Source organism: Semicossyphus pulcher, unplaced genomic scaffold (genome assembly GCF_022749685.1).
Source record: "Semicossyphus pulcher isolate SPU_LCO1_2020_fin unplaced genomic scaffold, fSemPul1.0.p SCAF_24, whole genome shotgun sequence".
Lineage (NCBI taxonomy): Eukaryota > Metazoa > Chordata > Actinopteri > Labriformes > Labridae > Semicossyphus > Semicossyphus pulcher.
Window position 1 is genome coordinate 9062008 of NW_027211698.1, and position 16497 is coordinate 9078504.

Genomic DNA, 16497 nt, shown 5'->3' on the forward strand with positions numbered 1-16497 from the left:
CCCACTCTCCAAAGTCAAAGTAATTTTCATACAGTCCCTTACTATTTATCTATAGGGAAAACAGTAACTTTATGAAGTGACAAAATCAAGGTTACCATCCAATCTGCTCAGGCCAGCACAAAGAGAGCGAGAGATAGGAGACGTGGTTAGTAATAGAGCAGTAAAAGATAAAAATGAACACATCAACTCAGTCGTATTGCGTCTGCGTCTCTAGGGTTCCTACCTGTTCATGCATGATGTTCGACAGCTCTCTGGCCAGGTCCCTGTAGTTGGCTTTCATCTCGTCGTGATACTCCTGCTGGTCCTCTTTGATCAGCCGCTCGTTCACTCCCAGGCCCTGACCGCAGGCGTCCACGAACTGCCTGTGGAGGGATGCGACAGTGCCGTTTAACATGACATGCAGAGGCTAGAAAGTGTTCAATTTTTAATTTGCGGTTTGCATCGACAAGTACCTGAACACCTCTTTGAGCTGTTTGACCTTGTTGTCCGGATATTTCTTGGCACTGCTGTCGTCGAGAAAAGCTCTGGCGTAAGCGAGCGGACCAGCGTTGACCTGAGAAACAGTGAAGGTCAAAGACCATAAATTCCACTCATAAGACGTCAAATGATTTACAACCTTTTTACACAGCAGCATGACCCCGTCGGTCGTACCTGGACGCTGATGCTGCCTTGCAGCTTGAGCTGCAGGCGGATCATGTCCACCTCGGAGGCCGAGCACACCAGACGCAGCTCGGCCACCTTGGCGCTCATCTCGTCTATGGCCACCTCGATGGGGCTCAGGTCGGTCTGGTGTTGGTACATGACCGCTATGCGCTTCTTCACGTAGGGGAAACAGTGTGTGGCTGGATGGGAATGAGATTAAAGAGGGCATAGATAATTTTTTCAAATGAATACAACAGTAGCATTCACAGCAGCAACATATAGATGCTAGCTTTGATACTTTAAACACCTGTTATTTGTGTAAGCCTACAATTAAGCCCTTATCAGTGAGTGTGATTATTAAGGCGAGATAACAGCTGAACCTTGGGATTAAGTGGACAGTACAATAATAAACCTCACCAGGCCTTATCACACGTACAGCTCAGGTGTAATCAACAAAAACAGGCGGCAAAAAGGAAGAGATCCTTGTCCTTTGCTTCCTCACATTGCACCTGCAATATCGCTCCTGGTTTAATGCTCCCGTGTGACTTACTGGTGAGAACAGTCCGCCGTTTACACTGCTCCTCCACCCCTCCCTGCTTCTTCCCCGACACTGTGAACGGCGTCTCGAACACGAAGCGCCGGATGTTGTGGCTCTTCTCGAAGTCGGTCTTCCTGTCCTCCAGCTCTTTGTCGTCCAGGTAGGGTGTGACGTGGGTCACTTGGATGTAGGCGTACTTGGAGTCGAGGTCCTTCGGGTTCACCTGCATTTGTCGAGAGATGGATGAGAGGGTTGATTTCCTTCTCTTGAGCACACTAAATAGGAGGCTAAAGCCAGGAGATGATTAGCTTAGCTTAGCATATACCCCTTTCCCACCAAAATTATGATGCAGGTTTTTCAGACCCAGAAGGAGCCGCTAATAAATGCCTATTGCCTAACGCACAGTTTTTGGTCCACTATTGAACGTTTCGACGATGACCAATGGAAAGCATTTTGGGAGGTTTAAACTCGAGTTTAAATTAGTTGCTTCTATGGTGGTGTTTTGTAACTACAAACCTACAGCATCGTCTTCCCAGATCACTGCACAACTGTCAGGATCAACACATAAAAGTGATCCCACCTTGCCCGAGTCCTGAATGATCTTGACGTTCTCCTGGCCAAACTTGTCGGAGTAGAGCTTCAGCAGCCTCTGGGAGATCTCGGACAGAGGAGTGAACTTTGGCTCCTTGTAGATGTATTCCTTTCCATCCTCGTCCTCGAAGAAGCCCTGAGGGGGAGAGGAAGGACATGAAATCTTGCGAGGCTAATGAGTTCAGATTCCTGTGTATGGACAAACAAAATACTATATAGAAAAACAAACACTACTGAATATAAATGGCACACTGATGCACGATGATCTAAAGCCACTGAAACGACAAACATGCACATTTCAGCTGGTCTCAAACAAACAGAATCTTATCAGGGTGATATTTAAGCATATATAACATCTCAGTTGTGTTTCCAAACAAGAACACAGACTTGTGTGTGGGTGGAGGCAGGCCAGTATAATCACTGAGGGTTAATAGGGAGGTCAACCAAAGCAACACACAGGAGAGATGCTATGCTAATGCAAGCTTTTGCTATGTCGCCTTGGGGGGGAAATACAGAAATAAGATACAGCTGACTCAGATAATAGCTAAAAACATGCCACAAAATCTGCATGAAACTAGCCGCTAAATCTACTGAATCTAAAGCTACATTTTGCAGCTAATTGAGCTAAAAACTATCAGCTTTCAGACGTTATACTGATGCAAGGAGGTGGAAGAGCACACCAGGCACACGGCTAAACCTCTGCACACTTACCGCAGCCTTGGAGAGGGAGGGGGAAAGAAGAGAAACGGCTATTAGAAAGAGAGTTTTAGTGTGAGGTTTGAGTCTATGTGTTTTACTGTCAATACTTTCATTGAGAGGTTTTGTTTGTTAGTTTTTCTTTATAATTCTGCCTCTCACCTGTCCGAAGAAGGCGACTCTGAAGAATGTGCCCAGAAGTCTCTTGCCCGTGTGCATCACCTCCATCACTTTGGTGTAGGCACGGTGGAGGGTATCGTACAGATGTGTCAGTTTCTGTTCCACAAAAATACAAAAAGTGCACAAATGTTCACAAAAAGTCATCCATCCATCCATCATCTATACCGCTTATCCTGTTCAGGGTTACAGGGGGGGCTGGATCCAATCGCAGCCGGTCAATCACAGGGCTGACACACAGAGACAGACAACCTTTCATGCTCACACAATTAAGAGTCAGCAATAAACCTAACGAGCATGTCTCTGGACTGTGGGAGGAGTACCTGGAGGGAACCCACGCATGCAAACTCCACACTGAAAGGCCCACTTTGTCCGAAACGGGATTCAGACTCGGAACCTTCTCGCTGTGAGACAACAGCGCTAACCACTGCACCACCGTGCAGCTGGAAATGTAATCCAGAACGTGAAGAGAAAATACTTTACATAACTAACAGGAGCAAAAGTAGAGAAGTGTTCAAACTGAGGAATAAATGTCACTTATAGCAAGCCAAATATAGCGACCACAGCTGCCATAAGCTGGTTATACAAGACAAAACGTAACCAAAGTTAATCAAAGTTAGGCTGTAGCTATTCATGTCAGAAAAGTTGAATTTAATTGCTAATAAATTAAACTTTTCATTTGTGAAATTACTCTGTGATACCTGTGGAGTAGCTTTGCATAATTTACAGTTAAAAAAACTCACACTGGTGCTCTGTGCAGGCCCTCATACAACCTCTGCCTGAAACGACTCTGTCCCTTTAAGAAACCCCGTCCCTACAAGCCCGCTTTCTTCTGATTGGCCAGCTCCATGTGACGTCACAAAGTGCAGCGTGTAGAAAAAACTGTGTGAAACCTGGCAGCCTGCAGACTGAGCTCAGAAGCCTGGGGATTACTCCAACATACTTTTACCTACAGATTTGAAACTTCACCGTTTAGTCTGGACATCCAACATTGTAACATTATATATATGTCTTAAAATGTAAAACTGCATAATACCCCCCCTTTAAGATTTATATTTATAAAATATAAATAACATAAAACAGGTGTTTTCTAGCAGGTATATGAAATGCTTATGCTCCTCTCAACATGCAATCCTTGCTGAGCAGTTTACCTCAAAGTCTCTGCGCTGTTCGTAGATGGGGATGATGAGCCGGTAGACGTCAGCGATGAGCTCGTACCGCTCCGCCTTCCAGAGGCCGTCGGCACACTCCTCCAACAGCTCCATCAGCACCTCCTGCACACACAGAACAAACGTCATTATTACTGCAGCTTCGGCCCAGACTATTTAACTGCTGGACAAAGTGACATTTCTGTTTATTTTTTATCTTTAATCTGAGCTTAATGTTCCTGTACAGACAGCAGACGTGGGAGGAAATGGGTCCATCATGTCTGCTCCTTTTATTGTGGGAGCCCGGCTCATAAAGAGGAAAGGTTTTCAGAGCAGATGGAAGATAAAAGGGCTTTTTTCGTTGCGTCCACGTCTGTTGACCAGCTCATAAAAGCTTGCACGGTCTCAAGCCATCACTTTCAATTTCACAGGGTTATCAGCGCAGCAGACGACCTGGTCTCAGGCCTCTGTGTCAACAAGCCACTGAGTTTCCCAAGACTGTCCCACCTGCCAGATCAGTGATATTCCCCATTAACAACACATGTACCAAGCCCTGTGTCAAAGTCTACAGTGTTTCTGCCTTACAGAGCAATTGATACCCAACAGAGATAAAAGCTCGTTATGTGACACGTGTTGACAATGAGGAGCTGCAAAAACATCCTAAATGCTTAGTCAAGGTAGTGTGACTGGCAGCACGGTGTGCAGTGTGTGACCTCGTTGAAGTGAACGTCCTGCATCCCCACGTCCTCCATCATGGCCGCCTCCTCGTCGATGTTCGGAGTGGTGACGCGGAAAGAAGAGCAGCCCTGTCTGAACATACCTGAGACAGAGATAAAACAGCAGAAAGGATTTACTTTCTATTATCCATCAAAGGTAACAAGAAAAAACAAGGAGATAAAAATATTTCATTCTTTTATTGTTTTTGTGTGTGTGTGTTTTGTTTTTCTTTGTTGCTGTTATCTCTTCTGCTGTTGTGGCTTTGGCAACTGTTTATCATCTCAAGCTGTGTCCCTCCTGTACAGCACGTACGTCGCACAATAACAACAACAAAAAAAGAAAGCATCTCAGAGCAAAGCAAATGGGCTGAAACCACCAGACTCCATTGACAAAAAGAGTGATTTTCCTTCACAGATCACTGTAAATACCCCCTCATTCAAACTAAATACAACTATGTATAATCTATAAATAAATAGGCATACAGAGCACGTGACTACTGCTTCATTTAAACAGACAATTTCTTATATTCCTAATATTAATTCGCCATAATACTTAAATAACAATGACAGGTTCACAAAGCCAAGCGCGCTAACTAGCTTGATATGCTAGCCATATAGAGCTAATGCGTAGTAGCAACTGTTAGATACCAGAAAAGTTTATCTTATTGGCATGCCATAAACTACTTCTTTTACACTGTACCTGTGGGTGAAAAGTGGCATCTGCCGCAAGTGGCATTTATGTGGAGCACCAACAACTCTTGGAAAGTGGATAACACTATCCACCCATTATCGATACCTCTTATCCTGTACAGGGTCGCGGGGAGGTTGGAGCCTATCCCAGTCACTGGGCGAGAGGCGGGGTACACCCCGGATTGATCGGCGAGGCAGTCAACCTTTCACGCTCACAGTCACGCCTACGGGCAATTTAGAGTCACCAATGAAGCTAACGAGCATGTCTATGGACTGTGAGAGGAAGCCGGAGCACCTGCAGGGAACCCAGTCACGCACGGGGAGAGATTCAAGATTCAAAGACTCAAAGCAGGAACCTTCTAGCGGTGAGGCGACAGAGCCACTGCATCACCGTGCATCCCTGCGTAACGCATGCCCGTTGAATTACATTGAATTTAATGGATAATTCATCATAAATCAATCATAAAAATGACCGTTTATAGCTTCTGTCGCATCGTGTTGAGAAGTAGTAAATGGCGATGATGTGGCATTCTGGTTTTAAATGCAATAAACACGAAGAATCCGAATGCAGCTACAGATCATCAGCAACTTTACGACCTAGATGTTTCATTTATATTTAGGAGGGCAGTGCAAGTTTAGCCGCCTTGGCTAACTTTCAACTGCAGTAGCAGGGCTTTAACTCTGAAAAAAGTGGAATGAATGAAGAGAAAAGACCATTTTAAGACCGACTTTGTTCCATATTAATCCCTAGAGCACATCCCCTCAACGTCCACCTACAACGTATACATTCACATTAATAGCAGGAGCAGTATGAAGCCTCATGTGCTCTGAGGGGAGTTCAGGCCTCTCTTCAACACTCTGACCTGGCAGTGAACTTCCATAACATCACATTATACAACGGATCCCCTCCAAAGTCTGAACTTCCACTTTGATGTGTGGAGAAACAAGAGGAGGGGACGTTATCTCGGGAATGCAGCGTTGGAGTGTTTTTAACCCTTGGACAAGAGCTCAGGTGGAAGATGAACGTGTGTGCTCACTTTGTTTTCCGTCTTGCAGAACAAAGCAGTCGTCGTTTCAATGCCTTTAGGATTTAAAGCATTTTATTATCTTCTTCAGTGTATAATAAATCCATTTTATTGTGTGTGTTGAGCAATTATTCTTTGATAATTGTCATTGTGTTGGTTTAACCTTCGACATCTTCTCATTTTATGGCCTATATAAATTGGGGTAATAAAAGAAGTTGTAATGGAGTTCAAAGTCAGCCGGTAAAATGTCCTCTACTCACCTTTCCTCCACAGGTACTCTGCTACCAGGGCTGCAACATGCACGTAGCACATGGCAGCCTGCAAGTAAGGAAGAAAACACAAAGTTAGCAAAAAAAATGCATTGAAGTCTGTGCGATTGAATCCTTTTCCACATACCTCGGAGAGATCTCCGTTCTTGTTGTGGATGCGAGCCATGCTGTCCAGCCAGGTCTTGCGCAGCTCGGGCGTGCTCGTGTAGGACTTGGCCAAGCTGTACTGGAGGTCCACCAGCATCTCGGGGTCGTTCTCGTGCTCTTTCATCTGCTCCGTGGCCATCAGTACGGTCCTGATGCGCTTCGTCAGGTCCTTCACATCTGATGGGAACGCTGTGTGCTACAATAATGCAAGGGCAACAATTAATTTATACCTATTCTGCATGTATCCTCCCTGAGAACAGCTTTTTTTGGCCTTTACTGACAGTGGATAGTGATGGAAACACGGGAAGAGAGAGTGGGAGTGACGTGCGGCAAACCGCCTCTGTACATGGGACGCACAATCTAACCGCTGAGTTTAACCGTCGACATGACTGGGCTTTTAATAGCAAAAAAACCCCAGAAATATGAGTGGCACATCTCCTCCCTCACCTTGATGGCTTTGTCACTGTTGGCACAGTTGTTAATGATGGAGAGAGACTGCTGGAATCGCGTCCCCCCAATGCCGATGACGTCCGCAATCAGCTGGCTGACAGCGATCACCACCTGAGTCACGCAAAATCAATGCAAGGACACGGTTAGCACACTCAAAGCATCAGAGGGGCTCTGTGAAAACAGTAGGAGCACACACAGACGCCGACCTGCAGGTGTGTTCGTACGAAAGACTTGCGCCCGGTGTAGTCAAAGTTGCTTTTCATGAGGAAGTAGAGAAGATGGGCGGCGTCGCTGCGGATCGAGCTCAGCTTGGAGTTGCAGCACTTGAGGATTTCGTAGCAGAGGGAGGCACACATGTCGGCGCGGCCGTCGAAGAAGGTGCAGGGGAACTGGAGGACAAAAAGGAAAGAATTACGACAAATGGAAAAAAGATTATATAGAGGCGATTTAAAGGTATGATCTCCCTCTTTCACCTTGTATATGAAGGTCCTGAGTGAGGTGAAGACTTGCTTGAGGGCGGCTTCAGACTGAGGGATCTGCAGGAAGCACAGATGCACCTGGAAAACCTTCTTCATCAGGGGGTTGTGACCGAGATCTGACGTCAGCTGCGTCTGAGGACAGAGAGGAACGTAAGCAACCAAAACGCAAACAGGATGCAGCAAATCATTGTGGCAGTTTCATACCTTGAAGCCCATGATGAAGATGCTGAGTGTGTCCAGCACAGTCAGACAGACCTCTGTGGAGACGTTGGCCTCCAGCAGGCACTGGCTGCTCACGTCTGCGTCCGTGTGGGAGTACACTGCGGAGAAAGCACAAGGTCACTGTTTAATGGAGCGATAACATGAGGACACAGGACACCTTTAGCTTGATTAGGTTGTTGTTGCAATATTTACTTGCTGCCACTAGAGGTCAGTAAAAGAGCAGACTCCTAGTTGGGACGTTAGTGTGTTCTCAAAATGTGCAGATTTAAACAGGAAGTGGGCAAGTTGCTTTAAATTATATAAACTGCTGCTTGTAATTGCTTTGAATACAAGGGAGAGAAACTCTTACTGTTGTTGAAGGTGTGAGCGTTCTCTAAAGTCCCCAGCTGCTGCAGCCGGGCGTGCAGGATCCCCGCCCTGTTACGGGACACAGGCAGAGTCAGAGACTTCCTGTCGGGAGCAACAGGCCCCGCCCCCTCCTGGCTCCTGTCGGGAGAAGAAAGAAACGAGACGAGATAGCACAATCAATACGTAGATAAAGACGCATAAAAGGATGAGAGGGAGAGAACGTCTCAGTGGAGTTAAGAAGGAAACAACAACAGAAGCTTCATGCGTTTAATTCAGCAAAGTAAAGACAGCCTCTTACCCATGCAGGAGGGGCCGGGGGCCGCGTGATTAACCACAAAACAACTTTGCAGCGTGAGAGAACAGATCAGAGGCGAGAGGTTAAGAGCAAGTGTGTGTAAGTGTTTGCACGGATGTGAGTCATATTATCGCAGAGTTAATGACGAATTCACAGAGTTATGCGACATAAGTATTTCTTTAAATACTGCACCTGACGATGAATCTCTTCCCCATGTATTTGAACTGATGGAGGCAGACTCTGCAGGACAGACACAAGTTGAATTAACACTCAGACAACATGAAGCTAATCAGATATAATGCACCGTTATATTGCCTTTTTTTTTAACTCATAATTTATTTAAATATTTGATATCAGGGTTATTTTTAGTTTGCTTTCTTGTTAATAGCTTTTACTTGATAAGATCGATACCACTCTGTGCATTAACAGTGGAGCGAGAGCCAGGAGTCGATCAGCTAGCCTGTCCAAAGTTTCAACTTTTCCATTTCCGTCTGAGCGTGGCTTAAACAAAGAGGAATAATGATAAATGGGCCGCACTTCTAAAGCCTTTTTCGAGTGCTTTTACACGTCACATTCATACACTGATGGCAGAGGCTGCTCAATCTCCACTCAGCTAACCATTCCCACTAGAGATAGACCGATATGGTTTTTTCAGGTCCGATACCGATTATTAGTAGTCAAGGAGGCCGATAACCGATATTTGAAGCCGATATTCATTTGCAGTAAAAGTGAAAATATTGGCTTCAAAATGTTGAATAATACAAACTCCAACACTTAACTTTGTTTAAATGCCTTTAAGCATATGCATCGGAGCCAAAATAACCCAGTTTTAAATTGATTGATATCTTATCGGCCGTCGGATTAAAACAATAAACAAATAAATAAAAAAATAAAAAAATAAAAAATAAAAAAAGGCCGATATGCGTCAAAATGCCGAATATCGGCGTCGATAATCGGCCCGGCTGCTGCTGTTGTTGTCAAGGAACAGCTCAGCGGTTTAAATTGGCGGCCCCGGGCTCGACACCCACGCTGTCGACGTCACTCTCTCTTCCGCTGTTTCCAACACTATCCACTGTCCTCTCGAATAAAGGCATAAAAGGCCCTCACAAAAATACCAACCACAACTTGTCATTTGTGTTCAAAGTGTTCATTTCTGGTTGGTTTAACTCTGGGAGGGGCCAGACTAGCTATTTTCCCCCTGCTTCCAGTCCTAAGCTAATTAACTTCTGGCTTTAGCGCCATATCAACTGCAGAAAGCAAATAGCTATAAACCCATGTCAAGTATAATAAAGGTTGTCTCCTTCTGTACTCACTCTATTAAGGTAAAGAAGTCCATCAGGTCTGACGGGGCTGCTTTGTTCCAGTATGCAAAAAGGGCCTCTAATGTGATGAAATGAGAAGAAAAGAGTCAGAAAAGGCGACTTTGCACCAGCTGTTCATAAACACACTGACAGGCCGCTCCTACCCTCTGACATGCTCTTGAGGATGTGCAGGAAGCACATGAGCAGGTTTTTGATCTCGTCTCGGTCCAGCTTGTCGCAGCGCAGCACGGAGCTGCCCAGAGCTGACGCACACTGGTTCTGATGAGACGGACAAACGAGAGGAAGGTTTTAGTCATCGGGAGCAGGCGGCCAAAACCGGAACTTCAAAGGGACTCAAACGAGTTAAACTTCAGAGATGAGAAATGTCAAGTATTTTCAGCTCTGTGCTTTGAGATAGCAACATCAGTGCAGGTTTGAAGAAACACATTTAGAGTTGCATTACAGCATCTGAGGAAATAAGTGAAAGAGGGCTGTGAGGTCAGCTCGACTGCTGCCTGCAGAGACGCACACACACTCCCTGATGTGGGACACTCAGAGGAGAAGAATGAAGGGAGGAACTTTTTGGACGTATTGCACAGATAGCTGCAAACCACAAGCTGCTGTGTACAATTACAACCAAAAGCCTCTCCTAAAGAAGTCACACAGGTCAAACTGAATACTTGTATCGGTATGTTCTCATCCGCGCTCTGGCCCGCAGCTTGTTTGTCACTATCACTCTCGCTGTCCTGCAGCAGGTCAGGCAGAGGCGCAGACAGCAGGGAGAAGTCCATGGTGACGCGCTTGGTGGCGCGGTTCAGAGGCGGGGCTCGGTCGTCGGGTTCCAGGGGGAGAGGGGGCACGTTGACCGAGTGCCGCCTGGTGAAGCGCTCCTTTGGGTGGGGTTGGGAGGTTATAGAGCAGGGGGACGGGGTGTGGGAGCTCTGGAGGAGTGGAGCGTGGATGTCCAAGAGTGCAGATAATGATGAATGAAGATTAATGTTGATACTGTTGGCAACTTAGTCTGTCTCTCTTAAAGCTACCTAGCATCACTGAGCCTAACATTAGCATTCCTGGGTAATTGGTGAGGCGCCGCGTGCAGCCAAAGCTCAGAGGAAACATGGTGATCTTCCCCGATTCAAAGCGAGTCATCTTTGTGAGACGTGAAAACCTGCTTTAAGCCCAAAGATAGCTGGGAAACACACTAATCCTGCTTTGTAATTCCTGACCCAGAAGGTCAACCATCAGGGTCTGTTGAGCCTTGGTTTTCAGTGTCATGAAGTTGGCTCTCTTTTAACCTGGCAAGATCACCATGGCAACAGAGTGTCGGCTTAAAATCGTCTGTATAGCGCCGCCCTTTCAGTAATAATGCCCTGATGGTGTTCTCCGCGGGTAGTATAGATCCTCAGCCGAGGTCGAGTGTACATGGAAACTTTTGGAACCAAACGCGATGCATGTAAAGACAGAAGGAAGCCGGGCAATATTTGCCTCAGGTATAATTAACTCTTCTAATTTCAGCTGATCAGCCAATAAAAGAACGATGACGACATGGCATCTAAGGACACTGGATTACGTTTTTATGCTTGGTTCTTATTCCTGCCAAGGATCTGCTAAAACGCAGATTAAAAAAACGTATCGCAGATTAAATGAAATCAATTAATTAATTTGAATTCTACTTGGACAAATACTTATTTTGATCTATTTTTCCTGAAGTGAAAGTATCCGACCTAGCTGCAGTTCCTGATTATCCGACTGAAATCATGTGTACTATTGTTAAAGTTTAAGGGTTGTACTTTGTGTAGGTGTTACATTAGGAATAAACAGGAGGCTCTGAGAGCTAAAATAAACACAAAGTCATGTTCTCTGTAATCCATAGAAGCAATAATATTTGAAATTGGCGCCATAGCTGTGGAGAAAGTTGAACAAACAGCTCGTGGTTTCGCCCGTTCTACATTCCTACAACACCCAGCATGCATTGCGCCCCTCCCTCTGAAAGGAACGGCCCAGCGAGAGACGCTGGCGTGTAATACTACCGTTTCGCTGCAGGAAATGGCTCAGAGCAGGACAGAATCCGAAACACGACGAGAATATACCGGTGGATCGTCTGAAACATCTTCAGGTCTGCAGTCTACATTTCAAACCTGACGATGTTGAACGAGACATGACATCGAAGGCGGGCGTCCTAGACTGAGAAAGTGTAGTTTAGCGAGCTTTACGTAGTCATTGGAGAAGCGGATAGCGTCCTCCAAAGGCATTTTTTTCTACTATAATGGCATTAGCTCCCCATAATAGCATGATAGGACTGAGGTTGAAAATCGGTGAACTGGCCCTTTAAATAAACAAAATTCCAAAATCAGAAAGCAAATTACACTTATTTGGGATCTAGGGGCTGTGGTGCTGTGTAAAAAGTACTGTCAACATTAATAAAGCAGATAAAAATCCATCGTTTTAAGATTCTAAACAGAAGTAATTTAAACCTTTATAAATGACTGACGCTCTTAATTAAGCGTGTTGTGCTTCATCTTTCTGTTCATCTACCTTCTCCAGCGAGTTGGTCTTGTCGCTGCTCTTGTCCAGCAGGCTGTTTCCAGAGTCGGTGGACACCAGAGAGCCTCTGGAGTCTGCATGGTGAACCGAGCTGACGTTTGGAGTGGAGCTGTGAGGGGAGGCTGCGGACACACAGCACAGAAGGACATGCTCAGACGGCCGGATAAATCTACTGTGTGCATGCAAAAATAGCAACACTGAAAAGGAGGCAATGAAAACTAAATAGATGTTTGGTTTACGAGCCACTTAGAGGTGGTAATGATGATAAAAGTAATAACGCAGGTCTTGAGAGAACACTTTCCTCATTATGAGGATGGGAAGAGAACCCCAGCTGCACTTTACAGTGTTGAGATAGCAGCGGGAGGATTTACCTGTCCCAGAGATGACCCCGAACACATCTTTGTGGAGCGCATTTTCGATGCAGCTGCCAGGTTTCTGAGGAGTCACCATGGAGTTGGGCACCAGAGAGTCGTCCCTGGTATTCTGGGATAGAAAGCAGTAAAAAAGAAACTAACTTCGTCTTGAAACACTCTGAAGAGGGAGACATTAAGCTGACATTAACCCTGCAGTCAATCATTCGAAGTGATGGCAGGTATTTCTGGGAATAAGAGCTGCTATTCAGTGTCCCACCACTAGGTGTCAGGCTTACATTGTGGTTGCTGAGGGGGGCTGACTCCTTGATGTCGAGTCTGTAGACATTTTCCTGGAGCAGGCCGAACAGAGGGAGGTAGAGGGTGGCGAGTCTGGCCTGCTGGCTCTGGAATTACACAGTAGGCGCTCATGAGTCATAAAAATAATCACACTACGTCAGTCCACTTTTAGGAGACACAGCTCCTTCATAATCTTTTCCAAATTAAAAAAAAGTAGAGCTCACTTTCGCCACATAGCGCTCGTCAAACGTGTGTTTGATCATCAGCCCCTTGAGCACCTGCACGGCGATCTGCCGGATCTCTCTGAACTCCTGGAGCGCCCCGCCCACCTCCCTCAGCAGCAGCCCAACCAGGAAGTGGTTTCGACAGAAGTCGTCCGTCAGGGAGTAGTCCAGCTGAAGATCTGTAGGAGGCGTCAATCAAAAAGGAATATAAAGGACAAAGAGGAATTTAAACTGAACTCGTTAAAAGGTTTGTCGTCTACCTTGGAACCTTTGAATTCGGCCTTTTCCGAAGGGCATGGGCAGATTAAGAGGGACGAAGTGCTCGTGGTTGCAAACCACCCGCAGGAACTCAAACTTAAACTCATACAAAGTCTGGAAGGAAAACAAGAACAGGTTAGCTTTAAGTTCATGTTTAATTACTTGGATTAAACCATTAAAGGTGGGAGCAGGGGAGTCTTCTAACCTTGGGGTCACCGGGGACAAAGCAGTTCATGTAGTTGTTGATCTGCTTGAATACGAAGCCTCTGTCCATGAAGGTGAAGCAGCGCTGAGTGAAAAGGTGAGTCATTGTTTTAAATCATTAAATTATCTTAAAAAAAAGCTTTTTTAATCTACATATTAAAGGACAGCACTGCACTGCAGGCATCAGGAGTGCCAACCTTGATAAACACTGCCAGGCTGTGGTTGGCATTGCGAGCCGCATCCAGGTTGTCCTTGTACTTCTGGGTGATGTGTGGCATCAGCATATTCACCAGAGTCTCCACTGCGTGGTAGAAGGATGCAGAAAAGCGCGTGTTCCTGGAGAGCTTGATAAAAGAAAAAAAGAAGAGAATAGAGATGATTTAGGCCTGAAGTGAAGAGGCTTAAGAAGAGAAGAGACGACTAAAACAAGACCGACCTTGACCTTCCCGCTTTCCATGAGGTAATGAGCCATGGATTTCACCAGCGCCTCAAAGAAGTACCACGAGTGCTGCAACACAAACACACAGTCAATAAAAGCAAAACTATCATTACTGTGGAAAGATCTTTTTCTAACTAAAGCAAGTAAAAGCTAGCTTGGGAAAATAGCCACAGCTAGCCTTAGCGCAAGCTAATTTAGATATTGATATTTCCCTTGCTGCTATCTGAAAACAGATATTTACTAAATATATAAATGAAGTGCCAGCTTGCTGATTTCTTTTTTATTCTACATGACTAAAAGATACAGTAACCTAGTTAAACCATGAGCGAGAAAAACAGCTAAACGAGTCTTGCTAAAAGACGACTAAGCTAGTTCAAAAAAAGTTATGCTAGGTAGCTCAAGTGCTAACTAAGTCACCATAGAATTGGACTTTTTATCATGTAAAATATAAAGCCACATATATTAATCACATAACATAACATCCAATTATTACAAAACTAAGGCAGAACCCAAATCAATTTAATCCACAAAAAAGCTAAAGCAAAAAAAGTGTTATTAAGTAAAAGCTAGCTGGGGAAATTGCCCCAGCTAGCCTTAGCGCAAGCTAATCTGAGATATTTCCCTTGCTGCTATCTGAAAATAGATATTTACTAAATATATATATAAGGTGCCAGCTTGCTGATTTATTTTTTACTCCACGTGACCAAGAGATACAGTAACAAAGTTAAACCATGAGTGAGAAAAAAACAGCTAAACGAGTCTTGCTAAAAGACGACTAAACTAGTTCACAGAGAGTTAAGCTAGGTAGCTCAAGTGCCAATCAAGTCACCATAGAATTTGACTTTTTATCATATAAAATATGAAGCCATATAAATGTATATTAATCACAAACATCATGCAAAATGTGTATTAATTAACTAAGGCAAAACCCAAATGAAATTCAATCCACTAGAAAGCTAAAAAGCATTAAGTAAAAGCTAGCTGTGGAAATAGCCGTCGCTATTGATATTTCCTTGGCTGATATCTAAAATTTGATATTTACAAAATATATAAATGAAGTGGCCAGCTTGCTGATAAATGCTTTTATTCTACACGACTAAGAGACACAGTAACTAAGTTAAACCATGAGTGAGGAACAAACAGCTAAACTAGCTTTGCTAAAAGACAACTAAGCTAGTTATGCTAGGTAGCTTAATGCCAACTAAGTTTTTTGACTATAATGATATCCACATGTGTTATTATGTTAGCTTTAAATGTATAAATTATTTTGTTACATCAGTTTCAATATAAGTATAACATGTGTATTTAATTTAACCTTTATTTGGACAGCTAATCTCATTGAGACAATATATCATGTATTGTCGAGGTCTGTTATTTTCTGGGGTAGTAAAATAATCTGCCTAATATAAAATGTATGGAATAGTTACTAATGAAGGTTACCTTTAGCAGCTTGTTGCTAGTGAGGAAGTCTGTGGATGGTTTGAGAATGGCCGTCATGGCCTTCGCCAGCTCTTCATGAACTGTTTTTACGTTGGTGGAGGAATACGGCTCTGGTTTAAAAACAAACTGAGAAAGAGAGAGAGAGAACAATGAATTTAATTCTTAAAGAAATCCACAAGTATATAAAAATATAGTCTGCTTATTGTCTGCAAAATATAGAGAGAAAAGACCGCACCTTGACATAAGATCTCAAGTAATGTTCGAGCCCCTCTTCATGGCACTGTGCTACAACATGAACCATCACCCTGAAGAGAAACAGATATAGACATGAAAGTATAAAGGAATAAGAAAGGAGGGAGTTAGGCTCCTACAGAACTTCAAAGACTTCTTACACACCCAACTGAGATATAAAACATATACACGGAGTGTGAAAACCATAGGTGAGTGTCTAATGAGGAGAGGGATCCAGGCTATTACGCAGAAACAGAGGAATGTGCTTTGGAGTGACAACCAGATGAAAGTGTTTTTATTATAATACGCTGTGGATTGAAGTTTGTTCGAAGAAACCACAATGTTGCTGGAAGGCATCGCTCTCTTCAGTCACTTCCTGTGTGTGTGTTTTTGGCTTGCCTGGTCACGTTCACAGCCACATCCTCGTGTGTCGCTCTGGTCAGCACGCAGAAGAGCTGGTTGAGGATGGCGGGCAGAAAGTTGACCATTACGTGACCCTCCATCGCATGGAGACTCTAGGAAGGAAGGAAGAGAAGGAAACAAATATTGAAGGAATGTAAACTCTGGCTTGTCCTTTGAATGCTAGATTACAGGGTCGTATTTGATGGGGCATGAAGAACAGGGCGTGGTATAGTTCCCTCGGGGCATAAATGAAGCTCACAATACCTTCAGGTATTTCACCAGCTCCCCCTCCAGAGCTTGTTCTGACACCTCCATGCTCTGACAGTGGTGGAAGAAGTTGTGCAAGTGCTGATCCTAAAGGAAATTTTAAC

General features: G+C 44.5%; 1 protein-coding gene across 1 annotated transcript in view; it reads right to left on the minus strand.

Annotated features, from left to right (window-relative positions):
- Positions 1-16497, minus strand: part of dock9b (dedicator of cytokinesis 9b) — a 41610-nt gene that overhangs the window by 1734 nt on the left and 23379 nt on the right. Inside the window, exons 22-51 of the mRNA XM_069675449.1 lie at positions 16391-16480; positions 16124-16239; positions 15729-15798; positions 15494-15619; positions 14051-14122; positions 13812-13958; positions 13616-13699; positions 13413-13524; positions 13153-13331; positions 12928-13035; positions 12650-12761; positions 12270-12400; positions 9899-10013; positions 9747-9813; positions 8626-8673; positions 8140-8276; positions 7773-7888; positions 7563-7700; positions 7296-7478; positions 7087-7200; positions 6620-6835; positions 6484-6541; positions 4506-4612; positions 3796-3918; positions 2630-2743; positions 1761-1907; positions 1193-1403; positions 652-842; positions 453-553; positions 224-362 (exon numbers count right to left, since the gene is read on the minus strand). Of these exons, the coding sequence (XP_069531550.1) occupies positions 224-362; positions 453-553; positions 652-842; positions 1193-1403; positions 1761-1907; positions 2630-2743; positions 3796-3918; positions 4506-4612; positions 6484-6541; positions 6620-6835; positions 7087-7200; positions 7296-7478; positions 7563-7700; positions 7773-7888; positions 8140-8276; positions 8626-8673; positions 9747-9813; positions 9899-10013; positions 12270-12400; positions 12650-12761; positions 12928-13035; positions 13153-13331; positions 13413-13524; positions 13616-13699; positions 13812-13958; positions 14051-14122; positions 15494-15619; positions 15729-15798; positions 16124-16239; positions 16391-16480 (3672 nt within the window). The remainder of the gene's footprint in view (positions 1-223; positions 363-452; positions 554-651; positions 843-1192; positions 1404-1760; positions 1908-2629; positions 2744-3795; positions 3919-4505; positions 4613-6483; positions 6542-6619; positions 6836-7086; positions 7201-7295; positions 7479-7562; positions 7701-7772; positions 7889-8139; positions 8277-8625; positions 8674-9746; positions 9814-9898; positions 10014-12269; positions 12401-12649; positions 12762-12927; positions 13036-13152; positions 13332-13412; positions 13525-13615; positions 13700-13811; positions 13959-14050; positions 14123-15493; positions 15620-15728; positions 15799-16123; positions 16240-16390; positions 16481-16497) is intronic.